General features: G+C 32.1%; 3 protein-coding genes, 1 long non-coding RNA gene and 1 other non-coding gene across 12 annotated transcripts in view; 2 read left to right on the top strand and 3 right to left on the bottom strand.

Annotated features, from left to right (window-relative positions):
• Window positions 1-328: 328 nt before the first annotated feature.
• Window positions 329-1,298, bottom strand: LOC139100947 (uncharacterized). The gene is made up of 2 exons (XM_070653734.1): window positions 1,226-1,298; window positions 329-1,168 (listed from the first exon to the last, which is right to left on the bottom strand). The coding sequence occupies exons 1-2, from the start codon at window positions 1,231-1,233 to the stop codon at window positions 742-744; spliced, it is 435 nt and encodes a 144-aa protein (XP_070509835.1). The 5' UTR covers window positions 1,234-1,298; the 3' UTR covers window positions 329-741.
• Window positions 1,299-2,463: 1,165 nt separating this feature from the next.
• On the top strand, window positions 2,464-3,972 carry LOC139101002 (uncharacterized). Its single transcript, XR_011545503.1, has 4 exons — window positions 2,464-2,604; window positions 2,686-2,847; window positions 2,910-3,074; window positions 3,678-3,972. It is a non-coding gene; the product is annotated as an uncharacterized lncRNA (long non-coding RNA).
• Window positions 3,973-8,596: 4,624 nt separating this feature from the next.
• On the bottom strand, window positions 8,597-13,207 carry LOC139101024 (uncharacterized). Its single transcript, XM_070653886.1, has 7 exons — window positions 12,836-13,207; window positions 12,193-12,612; window positions 11,708-11,853; window positions 9,282-9,431; window positions 9,112-9,222; window positions 8,890-9,041; window positions 8,597-8,821 (listed from the first exon to the last, which is right to left on the bottom strand). Exons 1-7 carry the CDS (start codon window positions 13,205-13,207, stop codon window positions 8,679-8,681), a joined length of 1,494 nt encoding a protein of 497 aa, XP_070509987.1. The 3' UTR covers window positions 8,597-8,678.
• Window positions 13,208-15,127: 1,920 nt separating this feature from the next.
• TRNAR-CCU (transfer RNA arginine (anticodon CCU)) lies at window positions 15,128-15,219 on the top strand. The gene is given in 2 exon segments: window positions 15,128-15,164; window positions 15,184-15,219. It is a non-coding gene; the product is annotated as a tRNA-Arg (tRNA).
• A 3,120-nt stretch (window positions 15,220-18,339) lies between these two features.
• Window positions 18,340-27,390, bottom strand: part of lap (phosphatidylinositol-binding clathrin assembly protein lap) — a 29,989-nt gene continuing 20,938 nt past the window's right edge. For 7 of the 8 annotated variants that reach the window (XM_070653820.1, XM_070653827.1, XM_070653821.1 and 4 more), the window contains 4 exons: window positions 26,769-26,982; window positions 25,904-26,000; window positions 24,992-25,078; window positions 18,340-23,951 (listed from right to left, as the gene is read on the bottom strand). In XM_070653820.1, the coding sequence (XP_070509921.1) occupies window positions 23,760-23,951; window positions 24,992-25,078; window positions 25,904-26,000; window positions 26,769-26,982 (590 nt within the window). In that variant the 3' untranslated portion in view covers window positions 18,340-23,759. The remainder of the gene's footprint in view (window positions 23,952-24,991; window positions 25,079-25,903; window positions 26,001-26,768; window positions 26,983-27,390) is intronic. The other variant, XM_070653826.1, reaches the window with a different exon arrangement.

Here is a 27,390-nt window from a genome sequence, read left to right as displayed (position 1 = left end):
AAGTATATAAAAATTGAGGTAAAAGCATCATAAATGAACAATTCGGCCTCTATGTCAATTCACCGATTGTGGGCGTTCTATTCAGCATCTCTCAAGTATGTGATGGCAAACAATTTTATTAGTACAACGACTGTAATTTTATATTATTGGCACTGATGCTGTTGATGATGATGATGTTGACTTTTCATTTATTGCTTCATTTTTTTTGTGTTAATTCCTTTTAAATAAAGACATTAAAATGACGACCTCTAATTGTGGCACAAATTTAATATTTCGTATCTCTTACTGCTTACTGCTTAACAATAGCTTGTAATAAAAATTCTTATCATAAATTTTTTAATGGCACTGAGCCTTGAAGGCAATACTTCAGCTTTTTATTGTTCGTCAATTAAATATGTACATGAATAATTTCATACTAAAATATGAGAGCTTTAGTTTATTTGTTGAAGATTGTTGTGGATGATTGAGTTGATCAAGCTTGTGGATTATTGCAGTAGATTAGTTGAATAAGTCAAAGAATATTGAAGTTTTTAACGGTTTCTTTGAATTTGAAAATTTAGATGATGCGAAAAGTTTTGCATCTTTTGCAAATTGGCAAAATCTAAGAAAGCATTGAAATATTGTGAATTGCTGGTTAAACTCTCGATTGAGTTGTTAAATATTGTTGAAATTGATACTTTAACATAAAATACAGTCCACTGAAGTCGTTCCTCAACATAATAAAATCTACAATCCTGCCTATTAGTTCTCCATATATTTACAGTCAATAAATCTCCATGTCATTTTAATGCGTCCTTTGCGTGGATCATCAAGCAATGGATATATTTTATCAGCAATATCAACATCGTATGGTCTACATCCATAACATGTGTCACTAACTTTCAGCACTACAGAACTTCGTTTGCCATTAATTTTAATACAATGCTGTTCAGCACATAGTGGATGTTTGTTTGGATTTGTTATGTTCTTCGGCAACTTCATCCAATGTCTCGACAATGCAGCGACTTGATAAGGATCACTAAAGGACTTGTTTAAGGCACACGATCCATAATTACCACGCCATTCGTAATAGTACGTGATGTCGCCCTTAAATAATTGATTTGGAAGTGAATCGCCATTAATCAATGATATTGCGATCAGGCATAGAATTGCGAGATAGAACTGATTGCTGTTAAACAAAAAAAATGGAATTAAGTGAAACACGAATGGAATTTCCGATTCTTACCTGTTCATTTAACGTATTTTTCGTCTTGGACAGTTTGGCGACACAAAAGAAGTTTCATTGACTTTGTAAAAATATTAAATGAATTTTTTTTGGCATATCACAGATGTTTTTATAAGATTCTAAGTGGAATAAGAAGAAGTCACTAAAGCTTCTTATGTTTAACACGTTTTATTTAAATTGATTCTTAGGAAGATTTCAGGTTTTTGGTGTCGCGTGTGTACAAAACTTATCAATTTCCATTTGGCCAATTGACTCATCATCAACAGCTGCCGAAAATCCATAAAATTAAGCATGCAATATGAGCTCCATATCATCAATGCGATTAATATTTTAATTGATGAGTCATCGACATCCATAAAGACGTCAGTTATGGGAGATTAAATATCCATAAATATAAAATATCTGATGGATATAAAATAATAATTATGCCTAGGTATGTATAAAGTATGTAGCATTTTATTGACTTAATCCAGTAAATACAGTTTATGAGCGCATATTAAAATTAAGTCAATAAAACTTTATGCTGTAAAGTTTGCAATGAATTGGGGATCTCATGTGATTTTTTTATTGGAGGATTATTATTGGTTTGATGCCGTATCGTGTAAAGCAAGGATAAAGGCAATGCAATAAAACAGCATTGTCCAAATATTATTTGTGTTACGGCACACGTTGGTAATGAGCCCCAACCGAAACCCATACAGTCTGCACAACAATGCACTAAAGTATTATCAAAAGTTTCTAGAGAGCATCAAGGAACGTCCACAAACATTGTCATTTGAAGCATCCATTTATTCCTTAAATACACATTTCATGCTAATTCCAGTGAGTATACTTATGAGCGCAATTGAGTCGCTAGGGTACCGTTACTTCCCCACATTGATAACAAGGCATGTGTGTGTCCTAAGGGCTACGAGATGACTGGTGTCTGCCGATTTTTACAGCAATGCATGAAAATTACTGGCATCAGGAAACAACCTAGTAAGTATGTAACGATAAAGAGGTCTAATTGCGATGAGAATCGAACCCACGCCACATTCTGTGACACAGACAGAAATACTCTTGCTGTCTATATAACAGCCCGACAAAACAAATTAATTCCCTCACAATTTAATCCACAAAAATTATCCGCTCAGATCATCATTTGAATCATTTCCAATTACAGAAAAAAGAAGACATTAAAAAATGTGCGGCAGTAATAATTATAAATTTTTATGATGATTACTGAGCGAAAATTACTTCTGATATTTAGTCACTGCTTACACCTCTTTCGATTTTATTCAAATTTTGGGTGCGGAACGTGCACGATGGAACTGCTAAATTTATGGAGAATTTCAATAATTTTTGGGCTTTGTCTCTTCATTGAATCCACTTACGGGAAGGTAATGTAAAGTTTTTATTGATTTTCAATGACAAAAGAAATTGAAGGAATGGCTTAACATTTTTAATTTTGGTATGTTTAGCACCTTGGCTTCTATTTTTCACACTTTAATTACACTTATGATGAGAGGTTCATGAACATTAATGTTGATATGTCGATGTATAAAAGGAATTCAAAAAAGCATCCAGTCCATAAAGTTCCAGAAGTGAAGATCAAAGTTTTGCATGACATTCCTAGAGTGCACGTAAGTTATGGACAGCTATACATTAATTCTGACTCTAATTTTTGATTAATATCTGCACATAGATTCAATTGATCGCAGAGGATATGAGAACCCATAAGACGCTGGCTAATCGGACGATTGATTTGTGCGATTTTGATGATATTGTTAATGCAAATATTTTCTTCAAATCGTTACTGAACCATTTAATGGAGAATCTGAAGTTTCTGTTGAAATGTCCATTTAAGAAGGTTAGTATGCTAAGTGAGGTTGAAGGTTGAACAGAATTTTAGATTGGTTATTGACTGGATTTTGATGTGGTTGTCAATAAGACTTGAATTTTGATTTTTAAAATTAGCTTCAATTTAACGGTTCTGTAGAATTTAAATTTCTAATTGAAGTGTAGAGTTCAAAAATTTAACGAATTTTGTAGAACTTGAAATTTAAGCAGTTGATAAAGTTCAAAAATTCAACGGTTTTTGTAAAATTCAAAATTTTAACTGAATTTCAAAATTTGAAATTTCAACGACTTTTTCGTAGAATTTACAAATTCAACCGAATTTAACAATATATCAATGCAGGAACTTATTTTTAGAATAATTTCTCAATGTCCAATTAAAATTTGCCTCAAATTTCCCCAAAAATGTCATATCAGTCATCAACATTCGACCTTCATAGAACAATTTCCTGTTATGAACAAAACAGTTTATTTAATTTAACAATGACGTCCTCACTCGATAATTGACAAACATTTAAACATCCACAAAATCCATTTCTCACGTATAGCAAATCTAAATCAACATTTTAAACAGTTAAATTGAATTTTTTGCATCTCTTTTTTTTCATGTCTCTAGGGTACATACGTGGTTGAAGAACACAGCATGCCAAATTACGCGATCACAGGCATGATGAAGCTTCATGATAAATATCACAACATACAGAAAGTGAAGACAAAAATTGATAATCGAATTAAGACTATTTTTGAATCATCTTATACCACTGAGGTTTGCGAATTTGATTAGTGTTGCATCTTCATCTTATTTTTTATTTAACAATGTAATGTAATCATCATAATAATGCATGGAGTAAAGAAGAGAAAAAACGGAAAAGAATTAAAGAAACTACAAATTATGATCCATAAAAACGTGAGCTTTTGCCCTTTTCATTAGATTCTCATCATAAACATGAGATCTTTATCTCTTTTTTTCATCTTTTTTTCTTCCATATCCAACTTTATTTGGTCTTTTGTCAGACTCAAGTCAGACTTTTAGATTAAAAAATATTGTTGTCTTTTGTCTAGTCTCGTTTGCTGTTTGGGTATCGTATTCAAGCAAGGAGTCGCAGGGTCGGGTACGCGTAGGTGTTGTAGATAGGGATTCTTGGATAGAGTTAACTTGATATCATTTGGAAACAGGACCAACAAGTTAACTGGTTTTTGGGATATTTGTCTTGAGTCGTGAGGTACACCATCAAACCAATCTTCCTCCTATATTCTCGAGAACGAGACTGAGACCAGGAGTTTCTCCAATTGCTTCCTGAAGTCTGAGTCATGACCAATTGTCCAATTCTTGGTCTCAGCATTCAGAACTCTTAGATCCTCTCCACGCTCATTCTGATTACCGTTCTAGGCATATATTATTGATTTGCTTTATTTACACTAGATATGTAGCTTACAATGTCGCGCTTGAGACAATCATGCCCTCTTGAACACCTTCTTCCCTCTCATTTCATCGCTACATCCATTAAGCATTGAATCATTAAGTCCTGGTGAATACTGGTGAATACCAAGTCAAAGATCCAGCAACCTGACCTAAAGTCCATCCAAAAGCTGTCCCTTCAATCTTCTTTCACAGCCATTCCATTTCAATTGCTCATTTTTCAACAACTGACTGCTCATCATCATCGTCAGCTCGATCAATGCAACTAATGGTACTACCGATGAATTATGTATGCACGACTTTTTAATACTACTGAAATCAATGAACCATTGATGACTCTTTTTGTGCTGCTCTTTCTCCAAATCTGTAGACAAGCAAGAAAAGAAGTTTCTCAGGTTAATTAAATTATTTTATGATCTGTCGAATGATAATTTATGGAAATTTTATGTGTGTCAAAAGGTTTCTAAGGAAGCTGATGAAGAGCATCAATTTCATGCATTATAGTTATCGATTTCTGCTCACTATCTTCCTTATTATTTCACATCTTTTTTCTCTTATTTTGATTTGTTTTGTTTTCGTGCCAATTTTTTTATTTTTTATTTTCAAATGTCTCAATTTGAATAATTTTATGGTCTACGGCAGTCTATGGTGCTTCTTTCTTATTGCTATTGTTGCTGAAATCGCGTTATATTCAATTATTTACGGCTGGTTATATGTGTCTATACTCTTCTGCGGTGTGAGAAGTGTGAGATGTGCATGCTTTTCTCATTTCACTATGCTTCATTTTTAGACTTCAAAAATGGTAAGAAGAAGAAACGGAAAGGTAAATAATGACCATATTTGTGAGGCGTTAAATATCATTTTATCATTTCTCTTTCTGTTATTTATGGTTATGTTTTATGAATTCAAGTCAAACAAGTAATACTGTCACTGAAGAACAGATGACAGTTTGTTTTCCGTCTTAATTCCGGAGGGAATCTATTAATATATGCTTTTAACGATGAAATGATTACTAACGGATTTTAATAATTTGAAATTTTGAATATTTGAATTTTTTGTTTACATTTTCACTTCAAAAAGTTTTCATCAAATATCTTTTTAAAGAATGAGACTCTTAATTATGAATGACTCAATTCCTGTTCTAAAGGATGGCAAGGATCGATTGAAAGCAATAGTTTACATTTAAACACAGTAATCATAGTAAAAATCTATAAATTAAAATTTTCAAAGTAAAATTATTGAAAGCAAATTTGATTTAGTTGGCTTTGGAATGACAGTGCCGATTTTGCTATAAGCAAACCAGTATTTACATGACCAACACAATATGACAAGGCATACTTTTAGCTGTAAATCCGTTGTCAAGGTACCATAAAGGCAAGTTCACGTTGTATTGTTTTGTTATGTACTGTACTTCTAGGTTTATCTTTAAATTCCACATCCAGCCAGTAAAAGTGTGCAGACTAAGCTTATTACCTCAATAATCATGTTCCAAACATTCCATTCAATCCCTTACAAATTAAGACAATCGAAAATAGAAAGATTTGCGCAAAAACAGATGAAAAAGGAATTGAATTACTTAAAAAATCACGCCTTAAATGCTTGTAATTTGACACTCCACGAGTGGTCTAACTGACGTCGTAGGATATTAAAGTTGAATCGATTTATAATAGATTTGATATTTATAGCCACTTATTTTATGTGAAAACAGGAGAAAGAAGAAGAAGAAGGAAAAGTCATTTCATCTATTATCGGATTTTAAATTCGCAATTGTTCCAACCTTTATTTAATGAAAATCGTGATCATTAAAAGTATTGTGCCTGTTTAATAGTTTCTAGTTGTCTTAATCGATTAGACCAACAAAATATAATAATTAACGGAAGTGACTGCGAACAATTTTTTTTATAATGACCCGGAATGTTTGCTATAAAAAAATCACTTTTGGTGATCAAAAATTGTCATATTCAGGCACAAATGATTATTTGTTGCCAATAAAGATATATTAAATTAAATCATAAGCAATTATTTGAATTGGAGCAGCACAGACTGAGGCAGAATGAACGAAAATCGTCGTGATGATGTGCTTAAAAATTCGACATTTTCATGGTCATCTTGGACTACAAAAAGTATTTTATGTATCGCACGTCAGCAAGTCTTTGCATTCAAAACATGAACTAGATTCTATTGCAGATTTTATAGCTATTGATTCCAATTATAAATTAATGATCCAAGTAAAATATTAATAGATGAGTAATTGAATAATCCATTATGTAAGGAACTGCATTCAGCCAGACTTGATAGTCTTCATGTTTATTGAATATCCATTTGTGATAAATATTCAATGCTTTCCGCCTACATAGAAGTTCAAATCGATTTCTGATTGATGAACTTACTGAATATTTTAGGCTTCGATTGATGATTGTTATTATTTAAGTTGAGTACTGACTGCACCGCATGATACTTTCTTCTTATTGTTGTTGTTGCTACAACCATCACTGTTCATTATATCAGTTAGGTCATGTTAGGGTGTTCCATGTCGAATTGCTTACATTAAGGCTGACTGATAACATCAATTATGCTTTCTTTACATCATCCATGCACCGCATGCAGACTTATTCATCTTCAAATTTTGCATGACTTTATTTCCCAATAAAGAGCCTTCATTTGGGAATTTCATAAGCGCCATAAGACACAGAAATAAGAGAAGCACCAACAAGATGATGAAAAATTATCATTTCAAATAAGATGTGATTGCAAATAATTGCAGGCAGGCATAGAAGAGACGACGAAGGGAATGGAAAGAATGAGGAAATATTTAAGACACCTGGAACAAATTTATCATCACTTTGAGAGATGTTGGAACTGCCGATGATATTTACCATTTAATTTAATTTATTGATATGAAGTCACATTATTGAATTGTGCTGGATGTTGACAATGTTGCCTCAAAAAAACATTCAAATGAAATCGAAAGTGAAACATTCGAGGAACTTTTTCATTGTTGCTGTTGACTTATTGCTGTGCATCGTTCTTGAAATGAATATTAATGATGATCTTTAGGTCTCGAATTGTTGTGTGATGAGCACAGATTGTAAATACATTACTGGATGTCACAAGAAACAGCCAAAGTTCAAGAATCAATTAATAAGCAGTAAGTCACGCGTATTGGATGTCTAGCGAAGAGATACAGCCATTGCTCAATGAAATTTTCAATAGCTCAGTTCCATTTTACTGCCAATCGAGTATTTACTTCCATTGTGAAGTTTAACTTGCAATAATCGATAATTCATTAAGTTTTGAGATCTCAATTATTGCCCCAAATAATTAGCATTTGTGTAAGGAAGCCCATTGGAAGTGGCAATTTGAACAGCACGAATTTCACATTTTGACTGAAAATCGACTTCAATTGAAACATTTTTGGATACAAAAAATTGCTTTTTAATCGAATTTTAAATTCGTACATTATCAGCTGTTTCTCAGATGCTGCTCTAGTTCCATCACATACCGGATTACATAAGGAAATATTTTCACAGTTGTCTGATTGACGTGCTTTATGTGGTTTGAAGAAATTCATCATTATCTTTTTGTCATTATATTTGATTTATTTTCGAGGTTAACGATGAGTTTTGTGATGTTAAAGTTCACATGATGTATAAACAACTGTGATTGACATTTTCAATGACTGATTGTGAGATAAATTGCAATAAATTTATAGACAAAAATTATGTAAACAGACAATATTAATCATTTAATGTCTGAGATGATGAAATTTAAAATTTTTTGCATCTTTTTGCCTACTGAGATGACTAATTTCTTACTAAGATGACGGAATTTTGAAACAAAAATTCAAATTTAAATTGACCGTTAATAGTTATAGGTTCGAACTTTGAACATAAAACGTTCCAAAATGACAGAATTTTGAACTAATAATTCAAATTTAAATTGACCGTTAATGATTAATGACCTTTTAATCATTGTTTTGAAGTCATTGTTCAAAATTCAAATCAAAGAATTCACTTCCTCGTTACATAGAAAGTGTTTTCTTTCTATTTACACAATTTTTCATCCAATAATCGATTCAAAATAACAAATGATCTATAGATGAATAATTCAAATGATTAATTGACATCTAATTCCTCGTTCACTTTATTGTTGCCCAATCGTTTACATAAATTTCTATTTCATATGGTGACGACAAAATTAAAAGTCGTCAATAATGGCAGCTTGATACGTCTTGGTGATCTCCAACAGTTCCTCATCATCATCGATGCCTCCATTTAATTGATCATAATGCTCCATCATAATATTTACTTTTGTTGTTATTATTTCAAGTAAATTCTCAACTGTGAATGGAAATGAAAACATTAGTTCCTCAATGAAATTCAGTTAGTGGCTCATATAAAAGGCTTACAATCCCATTGTAAAATTTTCGGTGATTCTGGTAAATTGCTATTGAATTTTAATAGCGGCAATTCCAATACATCAGTCGGATATTCGCGTTCAATGTAAAACTCTTCAGTTCCAATATGTCGAAGGACATTCAATATGTGCTGCATGGCAAACCTGCAAATTTTAATGCCACATGGATTAATTAACATAAATAAAGTTTATAAGTCAATTGTATGCTTTTAACCTCATCGTTCCAATCAAATTTTGCTGACTCTTTGACGATTCCAATTTCTGCTTTTGCATCTCCTTTTCAGCTTTTATTGCTTGTTCTATTTTAACAACTTCTGGCAAAAATCTGTGAAATTATTTTCATTATTGTTTATTTTTCAATTAATGAACATAATTAGCACTTACTGTTCCTTATACAATTCCGGTTGACCGTCAAATAGCAACAGATAGATGAAGTTGACGGTCTCATAATCATCCATAACTTTCTTGTATTTGATGTCAGATTTTGCAATTATCTTTCGACTAAGGTCTTTTAAGATGAACATATCTGATGTTCTGGAATGGAATTGATTAATTAGTAGGATATCCTGAAGTATCTGGTTTGGTAAAACTCGAGATGGAGACTGGAAAGTCTTGATCTTGATATCATTCGTCAAAGATACCAGAGGCTGGTTGTTTGTTATACACTAGGAAGGAGGGGGAAGGTGGTGTTCTTGGAGAGACAGGGGTACATCTAAGTGTAGCTTAAAATTTCCAGGGTTTATCAAGATAAAAATCCAAAAATTGAGGTTGACATTCCTCTTAAACAGATTCTACACTTCTGCTACAGTGTCTTTGGCTCATTATGTTACGTAAGAAATGAGCATTTTTGACTCTCTTGTTATCTTTCGACCGAAATTTGTTCTGAAAATCAAAGTGTGAGCCATAACGAAACTCTGATCCACCATCCCTTTTCCCTTTTGCGTTAAGTAATTAAAGAACGATCCCTTCCTTATTGCTTCTTAAACAGAACTGGAATAGTGTGGATTCATAGGCAAGGAACCAAATAACCAGAGGTCGAAGCCTTATTGAGTTCACCACAGTTCATTTCAAACCCTAACAGTCAAAAAGCATGCTCTCGAGAGCTTGCTCGCCTTAAATATAGTAGATGAGCATGCTCGTGAGCGTTGCTCTCAACTTACTCTGCTCTTGAGAGCACGCTCTTTGTCTGCAAGAATTGATTAAAAATAGTACAAAATGTCATACTTCACAAGTGCCAGCAGAAAAAAATTCCAGATCGAATTCAAGTTGACTTCGGACTTCTGACAAAGAAGCTGATAGGTCTATCAAAGGCTTTAAAAAACAAAGAAAAAAATTTTCAGACGGTAGTTCATTCCACATGATTTGCATTCAGTATTTCCATTCAAATTTGAGATTCGAACTCCCAAACATTTCTTAACAGACATTTTTCTTAATTTTTAATTCTTAAATTCTATTCAACAAAAATGCAAATTTAAGTCTCATAATCAACAAAAAATCTACATAGCATGCTTAAAATCATCAAAATCTACATAGCATGCCTAAAAGCTTACAAAATCCATAGACACACACTTCCAAATTATACGTCTAAGATGAGATAATAAGTGCGCATAGCTAGTTCACAGAAGTCCGCATAAGAAGCATAAAAAATATTTTTCTCACAATAAAAAAAAAGCAGTAAGTAATTAAAAATGCACACACGGAAAGAGCTTAATTGAATGTGTCGAGACACACATGAAGCACATAAAAAAAAGAAAGAAAGAATGAATGAAAGAAGAGAGCTTATGACTTAACGAGATGCACTTATGAGTTTGGGATCTTTTTTTTTTTTTCTTTTGGATGCAATTTTTTTTTTGCTTATTTTATTTTTTTCGTGGAATGAATGAAATCTGGGAAAATTATGAAATTGAAATTCATAATGCATGAACGTCATATAATATATAACTGCATTATTAATAAATTTACATTTAGTGCATCAACGCCTTTTCAACTTTTTTTCTTCTTCTCTTTCTTTCTTTTGATGATGAAATGTGTTAATTGTCTGGATATCATAATGAATTATGATAATTAATGTTGATGAAATAACATATATTATATTATTTAATTAGCCGTGGAAATGTGGAACTCGAGAAAAATCTAACGGATTCTTTATTGAAAATTTCTATATATGACGTCCATAAGACTAATTAGGAAAGGGCAGCCAGCAATAGAGCCACAGCTGATATGTACGGCCAGTGAAGTAAGTAAGTAAGACGTACACAAGATACTAATCCATTCAAGTTATCGAACTGTATGTTCTATCAACTATTCTTACCAGAGTGGCACAACATGGTAGCCAGGGCAACGCAACGTCACCGCGTTGACGACAAAAAATTAAAATGACTTGGAGATGCCCTGACAGAACCATGACGGCTTTTAATGCCCAATATTGGTTCCTTTCATGAATATAAGGTTGTAAAGTTAACATGGCTGACTTGGATTGAGTCTCCTCAGCGAAAAGCTTACGTTTGTGTTCCTTGAGCAACCAAAAAACTTGACTTTAGATAGGGGCGTAGTGCAATGATCCGAATTTGAATTCGACCCTGCCCTAGGAGTCGTATTAATTTTTTAGCGTTACGTGATGACATAAGTGGACGAGCCCTTACGAGGTGTAATTAAGTCCAATATAAGATTTGCATGTATCGAGATCTGTTTGATTAAAGGATTTTTTGAGGTCAATCCCCCTTTAATACCCCCAATATCCTTGTGGATCATGACAGTTCTAGACCCTCATCCACACAAATTATTAAAAATTTATCAAAATCAATCCTTACCTTTTCAATATATTTTCAGCAGATCCACTCAATACGATGTTTTTCAATAATTTAACGTCAATCTCAATTTTCTCGACCTTTTCTCTTGCTTCTGTCATCGATGGTGTTTCTCGAATATACCGGTCTCCAACTTTTACAAAATCGGACTGGAAAAAGGAATAAAATTGGTTAAAAATGATTTAATTAAGCTTGAATTTTGCTGAGTCGAGTAAAGGACGTAATATGAGTCATAGGAACGTCATAATAACTATTGTGGAATGTGGTCTCTGGTCAAAGTGCGGATGCAACTGAATGAGAATAGTCTGACTCAGAAGCGTAGCCAGAAACCTTAGCAAATTGACGAATTTAGTCCAAAAATGAGGAGGGTGGAGCTATCCTTTAAGCTCTCCTCCCTCCGCATAAATTCGTTTCTGATCTGACCGGTTCTTCTTAACATAATCTTCCTGAATCAATACTTTGTCCCTAAAAAACAAATTACAACTTACATCCCGTCGAATAAACTGCTTCACAAGTTTTGAATGTTCCTTGAGGCTATGCTTTATCTTCACCATATCATCAAATCTAGCTGCCTTTTCCTTTCCACTAATATTCGACAGCTTCGTCACGTCCTTATCCATCTTTTTCACATGATTTATAGCCGGAAAGCCAATATTAAATGTTTGTTGTACCAATCGTGTTTGTTCCTGCCAATCATAATTAAGAGCATCAATTACTGGCTTGTAGAATAGTGAATCACGCATTAGCTGATTAATAATATGCTTGTAAGTCAAATTAGTTGATTCAATTCCACGACAACGAGTTTCGGAATTTTTGATTTCAACGAGAAGTCGCTTTGTGTCTCGTTCTTGTTGGAATTCTTTTATGTCATAATAACGGTTGATTTCCTGTTTTATTGCAATTTGGAGCTGAAAATAGAATTTGTTGGGGATTAATATTTGGTTTTTTGGGGTCGATTAGACAGTAGTGTTTAATTTGAGCAGCATAACGTATTCGTTAGGGCACCAGCACGTCATTGTTTCATGGTATGACACAAAGCAGTGACGTAGCAAGTTAAGGACATTTGGGGCTGTTCACTAAGCCATCATTTACGGACGACTCTATTCAACAATTCTGCATACTCAAACTTACAAGTCGTGTCTCATATCCTTTAATAAGCTTCTTTCGTTTACTCAGGTATCGATCAAGTGCCTTTGTCATGGCAAATGTCTTGTCGTCAAGCTCCTCAAGAACCTCATACGATTGCTTGTTCTGGTACATTCGCAAATATGATGGAAAATTCATGAGAACATTTTTAGTCCGTTGCACATCACCTTTTAAGAGTTTTTGCAGTTCCTCTATTTTGTCTTTCTTTTGCTTTTTTAAATCTTTATATTCGGCAGCCTGTTTCATTATCTCCTGTTCATGCTGTAGCATTTTGACATTGTTGTCTTTTGCATAGACTGCATTGATACGCTCATATTGTTCTATCAGGTCATCAGCTGTCCACGACTTATCTCGCATGTTGTGATGCTTGAGAAATTTCAAGCCAAAGAGGCCATGAATCTCGCCAAATTGTGGCTTGAAATATTCGACTTTTTGGATTCTCATGATGAATGGAATGGAGTTGAAAAATTTGGATTAAAAATGTTTTGGAAATTTTTGAATTGGTTGCTTTGATTGAAAACCAATTTCAGGGAATTTTCTGTCAAATTTAAGAATTTTTCAAGGGTCAGACACTCCAAAAGTACAGTACTGTACTTACTGTACTTGTTGAATTTATATGAAAGTACAGTAAGTACAGTACAATACTTACAATACTTACTGTACTTGTATGAAAAGTACAGTAAGTATTGTACTGTACTTACAATACTTGTATTATCATTTTTAAAATGAAAAAGTGATAAAAATTATTAAATTTCACTATTTTTAAAGAAAATTTAATAGAAAATAATGTTTTTCAAAGTTTTTCACCTTTATATAAGGAAAACTGATGTACTAATTTACATTTTTAGGAATTTTCCACAGTAAATTCATCGAATTGAGACAAAATTTGGTTTTTTTGAGAAACTTTTCAACCGAAATATGAAAATGGAAACCAAATTCGACTTTTCCAAGTGATTTTTTATCCCAAATATGAAAATCGAAGCCAAATTTGGCTTTTCCGAATGATTTTTCAAACTAAATATAAAAATCGAGGCAAAATTCGGCTTTACCGAATGATTTTTCAACCTAAATATGAAAATCGAGGCTAAATTCGGCTTTTCCGAGTGATTTTTCATCCCAAATATGAAAATCGAAGCTAAATTTGGCTTTTCCGAATGATTTTTCAAACTAAATATAAAAATCGAGGCAAAATTCGGCTTTACCGAATGATTTTTCAACCTAAATATGAAAATCGAGGCTAAATTCGGCTTTTCCGAGTGATTTTTCATCCCAAATATGAAAATCGAAGCTAAATGCGGCTTTTCCGAGCGATTTTTCAACCTAAATATAAAATTCGAGGCCAAATTCGGCTTTTTCGAGTGATTTTTCATCCCAAATATGAAAATCGAAGCCAAATTCGGCTTTACCGAATGATTTTTCAACCTAAATATGAAAATTCGGTTTTTTGAGTGATTTTTCATCCCAAATATGAAAATCGAAGCCAAATTCGGCTTTTCCGAATGATTTTTCATCCCAAATATGAAAATCGAAGCAAAATTCGGCTTTTCCGAGTAATTTTTCATTACAAATAAGAAAATTGAAGCGAAAATAAAAAGAATTAGCCAGAATTCGGATTTGTAGTAGTTATTTTTATATTAATATAAGAAAACTAAGGTGAAATATAATAAATTTAAGATTTTTAACATTGATTTCATATGCTTCACAAGAGTTTTTAACAGAATAATCCTTATAATATTTTCTATATAAGTACAGTAAGTACAGTAAAATTTTTACTGTACTTATATGAAAGTACAGTAAGTACAGTACAATACTTACAATACTTACTGTACTTGTATGAAAGTACAGTAAGTATTGTACTGTACCTACTGTACTTACTGTACTTGTATGAAAAGTACAGTAAGTACAGTAAGTACAGTACTGTACCACTGGAGTGTCTGACCCTTGGAATTTTTCCTATTTTAGCTGTTCAACCAGGTTTGTATGAATCTCAACCACACAAATTATGAATTACAGTTCTTAACAGAACTGTTTGAAAGTGAACCAAGTTTATCTGATCTCAATATGTTTATTGTTTTAACAATTTTATGTCACTGTGTTAAGTGCTCTGAGTTTAACAAACACATATTAAACAAAAAGTCAAAACTATACATAAACTCAACTGAGAATTAACATTCTGAACATTTTATTTGATTCCATACCAACATTCTCAAGTTACATTAAACAAAATTTCACACTTCTCATCCAATATGTACTGAGATTTGCTTATTATTCGCGACAGCCCGTATGGCGCAGTGGAAAGCGCGTTGGACTCCTAACATTGCATTAAGAGAGGTATCCAAAGGTCGAGGGTTCGACCCCCTCTACGGGTATAGGATCTTTTTCCAATATCATGACCGGTTCATTTTCTTTTTTTCATGCAACAGAATGTTTTCTTGTAAAGGTTCTTACATGGATTTTCGATTTGGACAGTACGAAAGTTACTTGGCTGCCAAGCAGGCTGTGATTCTTAAGTGACTGGTACTGCCAAGTGGAAGCCTTTTAGTTCTAATTATACTGTCAGCTTGGCTGCTGTGTGGACAATATTCCCGAGCAGCAAACTCTGCTCGCTAGGGTACGCTGCGTAGCCGTATTGACGGAAAGATGCGAAGTTGTTGCTCTTATGACTTCGGACCGAAAGATGTTGATCCATTTGTACAACAAGAAGCTCCTCGTAATTTGCTCCTCGGGTTCCCAATGAGTATGCTGATCAGATTTTGGAATTAATAAAGAGATCTGCAGCTTTTCACATCTTCGAAACGTACATTTTTGGGTATATTGTCGTAGCAAATTTAGTTTTTCATTAATTTTCTTATTTCTCACCCAATCAAAGATCATCAAAGTCAAACTTTACGGATATATCTATTGAACGCTGCATATCTCATGATCATCACATAATGTCTCTTAATATTATATCAATATCAATTCCAAAAGCCACTAAAATTAATTCCTCATTACAAAATCACCAACTACTGTCTAAATTCAATAAATTATAGGATGTAGCTTTCTTGAATTATTCAATCCTATCCAGTAATTAAGAACAAATAAAGGCAGAAATTGCAATCAATCATGATGAGAGGTCAATAGGAAGGTAAATGCTTTCTAACAGAAGCAATTTCTTAATTAATTGCAAAAAAATCATATTTTGAGGATGACTTTAAACAATGCACATTAGTTATGGTCTCTAATTTAGAGTTATAGCATCATCTAATCAGCACTAATTAACGAAATAAAACATGATGCAATTTAGAAATTATCAGTGGGTGAACTATTTTATGAGAAAATTTACTGTAAAGAGCACTTGAGGCTTTCTATCATAAAACGGTAGCATCATCGTCACGTTTATGGGAAAGCTGAGACTTCCTGTTATTTAAGAAGCTATTTTGAGCATTAATTTCATGCTGTAAAATTATTTAATCAAATAGACATAATATTTATAGCATAATCAGTTCTATGGCTTGTTGCTTGGCATCATAAATCATGGAATGTCTTAATGGAATGAGAATTACAGTCATTTGTTTATAAATTATAGCATAAAATTTGTAATTTTCATTGTTTTGTCCCAACAAAATAAAAACAATTTTTAACGGTCATTTCAAATTTGAAATTGTTTTAGTGCATTCAATGAGAAAAAATTCAAATCATTCAGTAACCAAAGAAATTAATAAAAACATTCACAAAATATCCATAATGACATTAACGTCAAGTCTAGACTTTCAATATTTGTTTATTTATAGTCAGCTTGTATGCAGAGCAATTCACGAAAATCACATTAACGACATGATATTGCTATTACCAAATGAGTCTTAAAGGCGGTATGCAGCTGAAAATAAGAAGAAGAAAGAAAACAAATCAAGAAAAATAATATTTCAGCAAGTTCCAACAGCATCACCAAAACGGATGATTAATTTGTCATTTTATTTGCATTTGCTGTCAAATATAAGCATTTTGCCGTGAATTAATGATATGTTTGTTGATTTATACGTTTTAATTTATTTGCAAAATCACATTTGCATTGAAAGCTTAAGCAAGCGCATACTAGAGAAATTCCTTGGCCTTTCCTAATTATGAAATAAAGGAAGGTATCATTGACATTGTAAAGTAGATCGCAGTAGCTTTGGGTGGTTTTAGTTTAGCTTTATTCAAAGTATTTATTATGATTTTGGGTATGAACTAAGTCATTTCCTGTAGAAATAAATCGTTTCGATGTCAAGAGGTAAAGTTATAAAATAGATTAATCAAGTAGTTAGCCTGAACAAACGGTGAATCACATTTTTTGCAATAGAAATGGGTCAAAATCACAAAATCAACCGTCTAAGCGTTAGTATGGCGTCGTAGAGGCGTCCTAGCGAATGTTTTGTGCTGTTCGGGTGAATTTTCACGAGAATGCTTACTAGCTACGAACCCGAGTAGATACCTTGATGAAAAGTCTCGATTGAAATTGCTCACTTCATACGGTTCATGGCATTTGCAAAATTTTGCACATTAATGTGCCGCGGAACACAGAGTGCCCAACTTTGATCTAATTACGACTAATGAATAGCACAAGTCGATCAGTCGATCCAAAATCCGGCACCAAACTGACGTGACTCTGACATGATGTCGGATATAAAATGAGTCATAATCCAAGTCCGAGTCATTCGACTCGTGCAATTTGAGTTAGTTCTAGTTTTCGGTTTTTCATGGCACATAACGCTGCGACACACAGTTTTGCCCTCCACTGTTCTTGATGCAATCAAGTGAGGAGCTGAACTGAGTGCAGATAACAGCCAATTAGAGTCGACTTCAACTGACTCACTTTGAGCTCTATAGTCAAAACTAAAAGCCTGACAATCAAACCAAAGGAAATACAAAGCAAAAAGAATAATCAACGAATCAAACATTCTCACGGCAATTGATGACCATTGCTAAATTGGAGCTGAAAATGCAGCTACATAATAATTAAACATAAAACTATATGAATAATTTACGACAATGCAATGTCAGACAAAAGAGTATATTTTGCCTAATGGAAATATAAACTGATTTATTCACTTTTGTGTTCATTCAGTTCGGCCTTTGTCAGTGCCAAAAAGTGTTTAACACAAAAATCCATAATGCATTTTAAGTAAACAGCCATAATTTCTGTAAAAAAGCTAAAAAATTATGATTTTCGTGATGATTTTTTAAAAATAGCATTTAGTTATGATGATAGCCTCGAATAATATGCATTTGATTAACATACTCAATTGTATGTAATTTTTATTCAATTACTATAGTTATATTTTCAATTTTTAATCAATAAATCATATCGTCATAAGCTACATTTACATACAATATCATATTATCATGTAATATTAATGAATTTATTTACTTGAGTTCTTTTTTTTCATCTTCACTTTTTTATGTAACTTTTTTATACCTTAAAACTTCTTTCGTTTTTTGGAAACATTTCTTCTTTTTCTCATACTTCATCATATATAATATTTTTTTTTTTTTAATTTATTCACATATATAACTTGCTTACTGCTACTTCACTTTTTCTTTTCATCAAATATATTTTTTTCTGCTTTTCATCATTTTTTTTACTTGCTTGTTGCTTTATCTTTAATACGTTAGGTTCATAAGGTTTCGCAATATATTCTTTAAAACTTTTTCATCTAACTTTATTTAAACTTTTTAATTCTTCTGTTTTTTTGTTGCTTTTCTAAATGTTCTTGATTTTTTTTCTTTATGAATTTTTTGGTGTCGGGATTTGAGTTTGTTTGGGTATGGTTCTTGGATTTTGACTTATTCCTCTTTAATATGGTATATTTTTAAGATAAATGTCTAAAAGTAGGATCTAGGAATTACTTAGAAAACTCAAACCCTTGGACTTGGAAGTTGATTGATCTTTTAGAATTGATTGCCTTCTACCCGATCAGCACAACATTCTCGCTAGGGCAACGTTATGTCGCCTTTATTATAGTTTTTTGTAACTTCATTCTTTAGCAAAGATATATTTTGATTGAACGGTTCCTTGTCATATCGACAATACTCTGATTGAGTGATCAGTTTCTGGTAGGAATCGTACCCACGTACAGTATTTATCACAAAAAGTATAGCTACAGATTCCGGTTTTTCTAAACAATCCGCTAAAGAGCGGGTAACGGGCGGATTACGGTCCAAACCGACACCACAACTAGTTTAAGTTTATTCGCAATTTTGACATTCAAGATGAAGGATGTCGTTTTCGTTTGCAAGATTCCGATATCATTTAGGACAGGGTCATTGGTACTTCATTTTGGAACAAGAATATAAAAGAAAATCAAGAAGTTATCTGGCAGAACTCTAAAGTGCTAAAGGAGGGTAAAGCTAGTTTTAAAAAACTCTTAGTACGGTATTAAGCCCAATTAATAACTGATTTATCTAGAGTTCTACTAAATGAGTACAAACATTCGCGAGAATTGGACTTTTATAAATGTAAAAATCTAAATTCAAACTTTAGTGCATTCAAAGCACTATAGAATCATTCTCTAATTATAGCTGAAAGCTTATCTAAGCTCTCATAAATTATTCTAAAAGAATCAATCAACATCCAAGCCCATCGACAGATGACAAAACGTTTTCTTCCATCTTTTTTTAATTTTTTTACTTTTTGTAGGTAAATTTATTTTTTTTTATTGTTATCATTAATATTAGCATTACTTTATTATTAATTATTATTATTACTTTTTCAATAAATGTAATGAACAATAGTCGTTAATGTTTTTTGATAGAACATCGAGAAGAACGAAGGAAAGCGAAAAGAACGAAAAAAATAAGAAACTTAAAAAGAACACAAAAAGCGTTAAATGTCAGGCAGATATCAGAATGACGAATGTGAAAAGTAGGAAATTGTGTCATCGATGAACAAAAAAGAATAGGAATTAACAGGCAATAGAATTAAAGCATGTTCCACTGATAATTATAAATTGCTTCAATTAATTAAACTATATAATAAAAAAATCCTTAAAAAAAGAACATGAAACTCAATTAACAGCTCATTCATTCATCATCTCACTTGGGTATGTACAAAAAATCATTTAATTCTTCTTTCTTGCTGGTTTTTCTGGGTCTAATACAGTGATAGGCAATCTGTTTTATGCCACGGCACACTTTCGTGGCAAGCTACTACACATCTTCGCGACAAGCCACGACACATCTTCGTGACAAGTCACGACACAACTTCGTGATAAGCCACGACACATCTTCGTGACAAGCCACGACACATCTTCGTGACAAGCCACGACACATCTTCGTGACAAGCCACGACACAACTCCGTGACAAGCCACGACACACATTCGTGACAAGCCACGAGTCAAACCGCACACAACATGTGCTTTTTTCAAAACAATTTGGTGATACACACTCTAACAGACATAGAGACCGAGCTTTTAGGTACCATATTGGTATTTCTGTACCATCAAAGCATGATCATTGCATGTTAGGGACTAGTGTGCCGCTACACAATGCTTGCCCATCACTGGTCTAATACGTAATTATTCAATATAATGTGGTACTGAAACTTATCATAATCAGCATCACAATTTTTTTTTTATCCTTATTTCATTTATTATTTAAGTGAATTTGAGTCTATTTGATTTATTGGACGACTAATTACGTTCATTTTGCAGTAATATAAAAAAAAAATCTCGTAACTAAAACATAAGCATTGTCATGATTCAATAAAATAAGAATCTAACGAAATTCGAATTGGTTATGTATGTAAAAAATATACTTTTTTATATCCTGGATATCGATTTTTACGAATATTGTCGACGACTTATACATTTTTTGTTGTTGCAATAATTAATATATTTTATTATTTTTACTTTAAATCAGTTCAATGTAATCAACAAAAAGAAGAAATAATTTACACAAGAAACTATACTAAAAAAATATGAAATTAATGAGCAAAAATTTATAATTCTTAACTCCATTGAAGCTTTGCGTTCGCGATGCCCCTAGCATATTTAATATAATTATTCATTTTTAAAAGCATTTTATACAATAAGAATAATTTTCATTTTAATATTCAAAATGTTTCACGTAAATACTGTTCTTCTAAATATTTTAAATTATTTTTTTTTTCTGTCTAGAATTGGAAACTGATTGTGAATTTTAAACTGTTCTTGATACCGAAATCAAGAGTTCGGGAAATTGTCTGAAATTTGCCGACTTGGGCTAGATCGAAGTAGACCAGAATCTTTAAAAAATTGCTTTTTTATATCTGTAATCAAACCATTTATAACCATTATTATCATAGCTAAATATAAATATAGTTGGTTGAGAGCATAAGATGTAATATCAAAATATTGAAAAAAAAACTCTCAAAATAATATCGAAAGTTCGAATCTTTCAAAAATTTGACAACCAAATTTCATATTCGTTTATAGAATTCCATTTTTTGGAACTGATACTTTTTGTCGACAAGAGCGACCAATGTTGAATAATTCAGTTAAAAAGGACAAAATCACATTAATTTCCAATTCTAGATTATTTATCTTTCATTTATTGATATTCTTTCAGAAAGAAAACTCATTTTCACCACACTTTTTCGTGTCTATAAAACAAAGAAAATTAAAAAAGAAGAAATATTTGCAACATTTACTAGAAATATAATAAAACTTGAAATACAAAACAAAAGTAATAAACATAAAAAAAATTAGTCCAAGAGATGGAAAATAAGGAAAAAAATTAAATGGAATGATACAAAAAAATTCTTAAGCTTCATGCATTTTCCTTTCTTCTATCTCTCATAGTCATATAGTCATAATTATTATAATTTCTTTCATATTTTATAGATATTTAGCGATAGATTTTCCTTGACATTATTTACGAGACTGCTTCATGTCTTCCTGAATCAATTTGACTTAAAATTCCACGAAAGACATCACAAGCAGTTCCATAAACCAAGCATTGAATAAATTTGTACTAAAATAATCTAGCACGTCTCATTAAATTGTCCTAAATGTGATGTTGCACTACACATGAAAATTTTTATCAGTGGATTTCACTACGAATATTGTCTAGTCATTTGATGCTTTAATATTATTAATAATTATGACTTTAGTTTTAGCTAATTTTCGTTTTGAACTACTGAATTAAGTTTAATTTAGGGTGAGGAGTTGCAAGATATTCATTCTCAGGGATTTTTAATGCCTTGAGAAGGTTTCCTAGGAGATATATAGTACTTAAAGATGCAGAGTAACGTACATCGTTACAAAAAGGTTCTATTATTGCTTTTTACCACTTTTTACAATTATGAAGTAACTCAGTCAGTAGGAATACGGAAGAATCAAGCAAGTAGTGCTTAGTTTCCAATTGATTACCCTATCTCACGTTATTTATCTGTTATAACGCATTGTACATAGTTGAAACCCCCTTTCATACATATTCATGTAATTGTAATGTAATGTAGTTTAATCAAAACGACTTCCTTACGGATATTCACAGCGATGTTTATTCTTCGGAGTTCAAAAACAGACTGAAATTTTCAATCATGTACAATAAATATTATTCAAATTGTTATAACAAGTACGGTCATTTAGGTGAGTATGCTCATTGACTACTAGGAATATGGCTTATTTGGAATAGATTCTTCCTCTATACTAGTTCTACCTACATTCCTGCTTCCAGTTAATAAACTACTTAACCTCAAAATACATCTCATAAACCCCCACCCTAAATTCAGCACTAGATTGTTGAACTAATCAATACAAATTTATTTCATTGGTCTAAATTTCATTTTTTCTGTTATAATAATCTATCGATATTTACGCTTATATAGATATTTAATATTTTTTGCTGAAGGATGAACTATCCTTGCTTTCATAAAATACCTGATTGCACTGGATTACGATATATATAGTCAGAAAAAAAGAAAGAAAAGGGATTGATTGGTGAATGATGATTGATTGAGGGCTTGAATGTCTCAGTAATCAGAAGTTGAACTTATCCTGATCACTGTAGATTTATTGACACATGATTGCTATAGATATAATTAGATAATTCTCAGAATAAGGATTGTTAACCTTTTAAGAAGTCGCAGTGAAATTTCATAAATATTGTCCTAGAGCCGAAATGTTAAGTTCGGATTATTCGTTGCAATTTTGAATGAATTTAAGGATATCATGTAGTGAACAATAACAATCAATCTCATCCACCTTTAATCGTAACAATTTCCCTTTCTTGCTTCTATTATATCAAATTTTTCTCTCACAAACGATTTTTTACCTAACCACAATTAGTTAATTCATTCGCCAAAATATATTCATAATATATTGTATAATAATAATAATTTTTAATCATTCATTAAATGTTTTTTTTTCTCACAATAGATTTTCTAGATGCAAATAGATAACAGGAATATAGAAGTTTGATAATATTCATAGTAATGCGCTAAATGTGTGTGTCTTGCAAAGATAAATAAGTTTTCTCATGTTTTTGGACTATAAATATATATCATTATTAAATTTTCTGTCTGCAACTGTATCTTCAACTCGAGTCCACTTACTGGATCTATTTCAATTATCATCTAATTGGATAATTGGATGTAATATGTCTCAAGTGAATGATTTCCTTATGATGTAAATAAAAATTATTTGCAGAACAGCATCTCCTTAATGGTACTTTTTTCGTTCCAACTGAATAGTTTAAAGTATGAACGAAAAAAATTTGATTTTCTTCATAGTTTCAATAAAAAAAAAAGCTTTTTGATGGACGAACTCTTTGAGTCACCATCAATGCGTTTCTCTCGTTCCTTTTTCAATATATATATATATATATGACTCTATATTATAATTAATATTAATATATTTTTTTTATATCTTATTTTCTCTATTTTATGATTTCCTCATCATTGGTTGATGTTTATGCACCAAATAAATCTAGTTGAATATTTGTATTATTTGCTGGCTGAGCTTGTGGCATTTGTTGAGTGAGAATGGGCTGCTGTGGAATTTGTTGACCTGCCATTGGCATTTGTGGCTGCATCATTGGCATACCAGTTGCCATACCAGGTGATGTCATTGGCATTCCTGGACGAATTTGAGGTGCCATTTGCTGTTGAGAAAATAAAATTTAAAATTAGTAAACTGAAAACCTTTTTTAGACGAGATTTTTCGGTGTGTGACATGAAATTCTGTGAGATTTGTCATTTACATAGTTAAATGGAGGATATGAATAGACATTGAATTTGCTGATTTGTTCAGAATTTTTAAAGTGATTTGAAGTAAATCGAAGATTCAGAACTTCCTTAATTTGACATGAGTGTCAAGAACAGTACATCATGCTCGCTAAGGCACCGCTGCGTCGTCGTATTAACGATAAGACACATAGTTGCCCTAACGGCACGTGACGGTGGATTTAGACTCATTTTTATGAAGAAAAACGCGGTTGTTCGTATTGTGCTGCTCAGGTTTATAGACTGTGTTATATCAAAAGAATACATGATCTGCAATTATGAGAAGCAAGTCCATGTGATCAAGATATTACACATCAAACCAGATACATGATGGCTTCTCAATTATCAAGAACGTAAGATCAGTTCTCATCAAAGACTGTTACAATTACTAAGTGCTCAGGTGCAACCCATATTTAACAAATCAGGATAAAAGACACTCAAAATGGAATCAAGCTAGGATTCGATCAAGAACCATAAACCTGAATATCTTGCGTTTCAGATGCTCAGGTTTGCAGATTTAGCTGTTTGTTAAAGTTCGTCTAAGTCCGCAAATCTGCAGTTTTGGACGGACCTTAAGTAAAACTTAGATAATCCACAGCATATCCTTTAAAAACCAATCAACCATCAAACCACATCCCAAACAATAATCCCATGTCACTCACATAGTTTTCATAGTGTTAATTATTAATTCACAGTTATTATGCCAATCTATCTATTTCAGTGTACAAGTGCTCTTGCATTTCATTAAAAAATATTTCTCTTATAAGTTACCGTAATAAAAAAACAATTAATTAAAGATATTCGGTGCAAAATTGTGGGTGAAATTGTTATTGATTACAAAAAAATTATATTATATAAACAATAAGTAGCATAACTCATAACATAAATAATAAAGAAGTAAAAAAAAACAAAATCTTACCTGCATCGGAGGAAAATACGCTAAAGGTATGTTGTGGGTATACATGTGAATTGTGCTTGGTGCAGGAGTTACAGTCATGCCTTTAGCCTATTATTTGTTTGATTTTTTTGTTTCATCAAAATAATAATAAATTTTTTGTATATTTGTACAAAAAGAGAATTTACAAAAATATAAATTGAATTAAATTCATAAAAAAAAGGTTTAAAAATTGAGGACTGAAGTTGATTTGATGACTATTGACTAGACACAGCACAAAGACTAGCTTTTGTTAATTATTATTAGCAAAAATTGTGTTAAACAATTAGAAATTAATTTTGATGAACTGGAAATTTTTGTGTTTTGAGAATTCTTGGTTCCCAAAAGTTCAATTTGAAAAGAATTTTTATTCAAAATTCAATTAATAAAACTGAAGCCCCCCTAAATTTTTGAGCAAATCTCCCTAATTTGAGCAATTTAACTTGTTTTAAAAATGATAATAAATTTTTATGTTTTGAAGATTTTTGGTTCCAAAAGGTTCAATTTTCTTTTCAAATATTCGTTAAAAATTCAATTATTCAAACCGAAGACCCCCTTAAAATTTCAACAAAACCCTTAAATTTGAGCAATTTAACTCGGTTTAAAAATTAAAATTTTGAATTTTAACTCAAAAAAATCAACCAAATTTCAACTTAATTTCCCATCCAGTCAACAAATCTCCAATCAACATCAATATTTCAATAGAAAATTATAGTACAAAAAAAGCGATTAAAAACAAATAAAGAAACAAAAGTAAACTCCATTAATCAATAAAATAAGAGAAAAATCGTTTAACCAAGAAGAAAAAAAAAATATTTTTTTTTTCACCCTACAGAATTTTGAATATATTTACATAACACTAATAGTTAACATCAATCTTAATCGTTTAGTCCTTACCATTGGCCGATAATTTGCGCCGGTTGTTGCTGCCATAGGTTGTGGCGACCAGTTCTGTGGCTTTGCCTGATTCTTCGGTGAATTCCATTGCACACCTCTGCGATAATAAAAATTGGGAGAGTAATTAATTATGGGATTATAGTTATTGGAATGTAGAATTAAAATTGAGGATTGAAATTCAGAGGAATTGAGCAGTAAGAAATGGAAGTCAATTAAGCTAAGTTATGCGATGTATTAAAATTATGCAGATGTAGATAAGGAATTTGAATTTAAGAATATTACTGTTCAATTCCCAAAAATTAATATAATTTTACAGAATTTTACTCTTGTGAAGTATAAAGAAATATAACAAAATTATAGCAAATCCCACAAATTCTTCTTATCTTCTGAAAAAGGCTTCTTTACTGGGCTCGAAGTCAACTCGGATTTCATATTATTAGGTCGATTTGAGTCAACTTTGAGCCCTGTCAGTTACTATGCAATGAGTAACAGAGCCCTTAGAATCGTCTATTCCCCAAAGCATCAGTAGATGCCCTAAATAGTCCCACATACCCTCACCCCCAAAAAAGACAACGTAGCATGCCAACACATTGCCCCTTAACTTTAGCTGTATAAGTAAACTAAGGTTGCTTCAAAACTGCAGGCCTACATGTAAAACTTACAGGCCAGCAGCATTGGACAAACTTAAAGGTACATCCGAAAACTTCAGACCTGCGCATCAAAAACGCAGGTGATACAGCCGTGTGATTCTTGCCCTAACCCAAAATTATATCTGCCCATATCCCCCAAAGTCAAACTGTGATTCTTACCCTTACCCTAAAGTAAACCTTCCATATCCCATATCCCCCAAAAAGTCACAACTTACTTCATTGATGATGTTGCGCTTTTATTAATCGTCAAATTCTCCGCTAATGACGCAAGCGAACTGTCTAAATCACCCGTAAGCACTTTTCCGGATTGTTGTTGCTGCTGCTGTGCTGCACCTGGAATTATTGGTTGATGTGTAGCTTGAATAAAGCCAGTTGTAGATTGTCCACCAGTCGATGCCGGTTTTAGTACGTCTCCCAATGGATCAAAGCCTTTTTATCGAATCAAGTTAGAAATTTGCGGAAAAATTCAAATTTTTCAGAAAATCATAAAATTGGAAAATTCAACGAAAGAGAAAAAAAAAGAAAAATTTTTGTTAGAAAATAAAAAAGTTTAATTTTTAAAATGAAAAATAAAATTGTGTTTATGGTACCAAAATGATGATTGTGGATGTGATGAAAAATGGTTGATTAATTTGTGTAGAAAATTTGAGTCAATTTGAGTAAATGACACTTAATGGAAATTTGGAAATTAGAGATTAGAGTCTGTGAAACAAACACATTCCCAAACAGACAAAGATCATGTTTGCAAGACACTGAAGTACTGTAATTCGTTCTCTTTGGATGTTAGGAATTACGCTAAAATCGGACCTTTTCTAGGTTGACACAAAGAAGTTTGAG

This window comes from Chironomus tepperi, unplaced genomic scaffold (genome assembly GCF_022539635.2).
Source record: "Chironomus tepperi strain 1889 unplaced genomic scaffold, CSIRO-AGI_Ctep_v1 contig_73, whole genome shotgun sequence".
Lineage (NCBI taxonomy): Eukaryota > Metazoa > Arthropoda > Insecta > Diptera > Chironomidae > Chironomus > Chironomus tepperi.
The sequence above is the reverse complement of the archived record's forward strand: the minus strand, read 5'-3'. Positions and strand labels throughout refer to the sequence as shown.

What these genes read in the sequence shown, in the direction of transcription:
- LOC139101024 (XM_070653886.1), bottom strand. Translation starts at nt 13,207, where the DNA reads ATGCGAGATAAGTCGTGGACAGCTGATGACCTGATAGAACAATATGAG. An exon ending in AAGGATATGAGACACGACTT is followed by an intron (nt 12,613 to 12,835) that starts GTAAGTTTGAGT and finishes TTCTATTTTCAG; the next exon opens with CTCCAAATTGCAATAAAACA. An exon ending in AATTTGATTGGAACGATGAG is followed by an intron (nt 9,042 to 9,111) that starts GTTAAAAGCATA and finishes TAAAATTTGCAG; the next exon opens with GTTTGCCATGCAGCACATAT.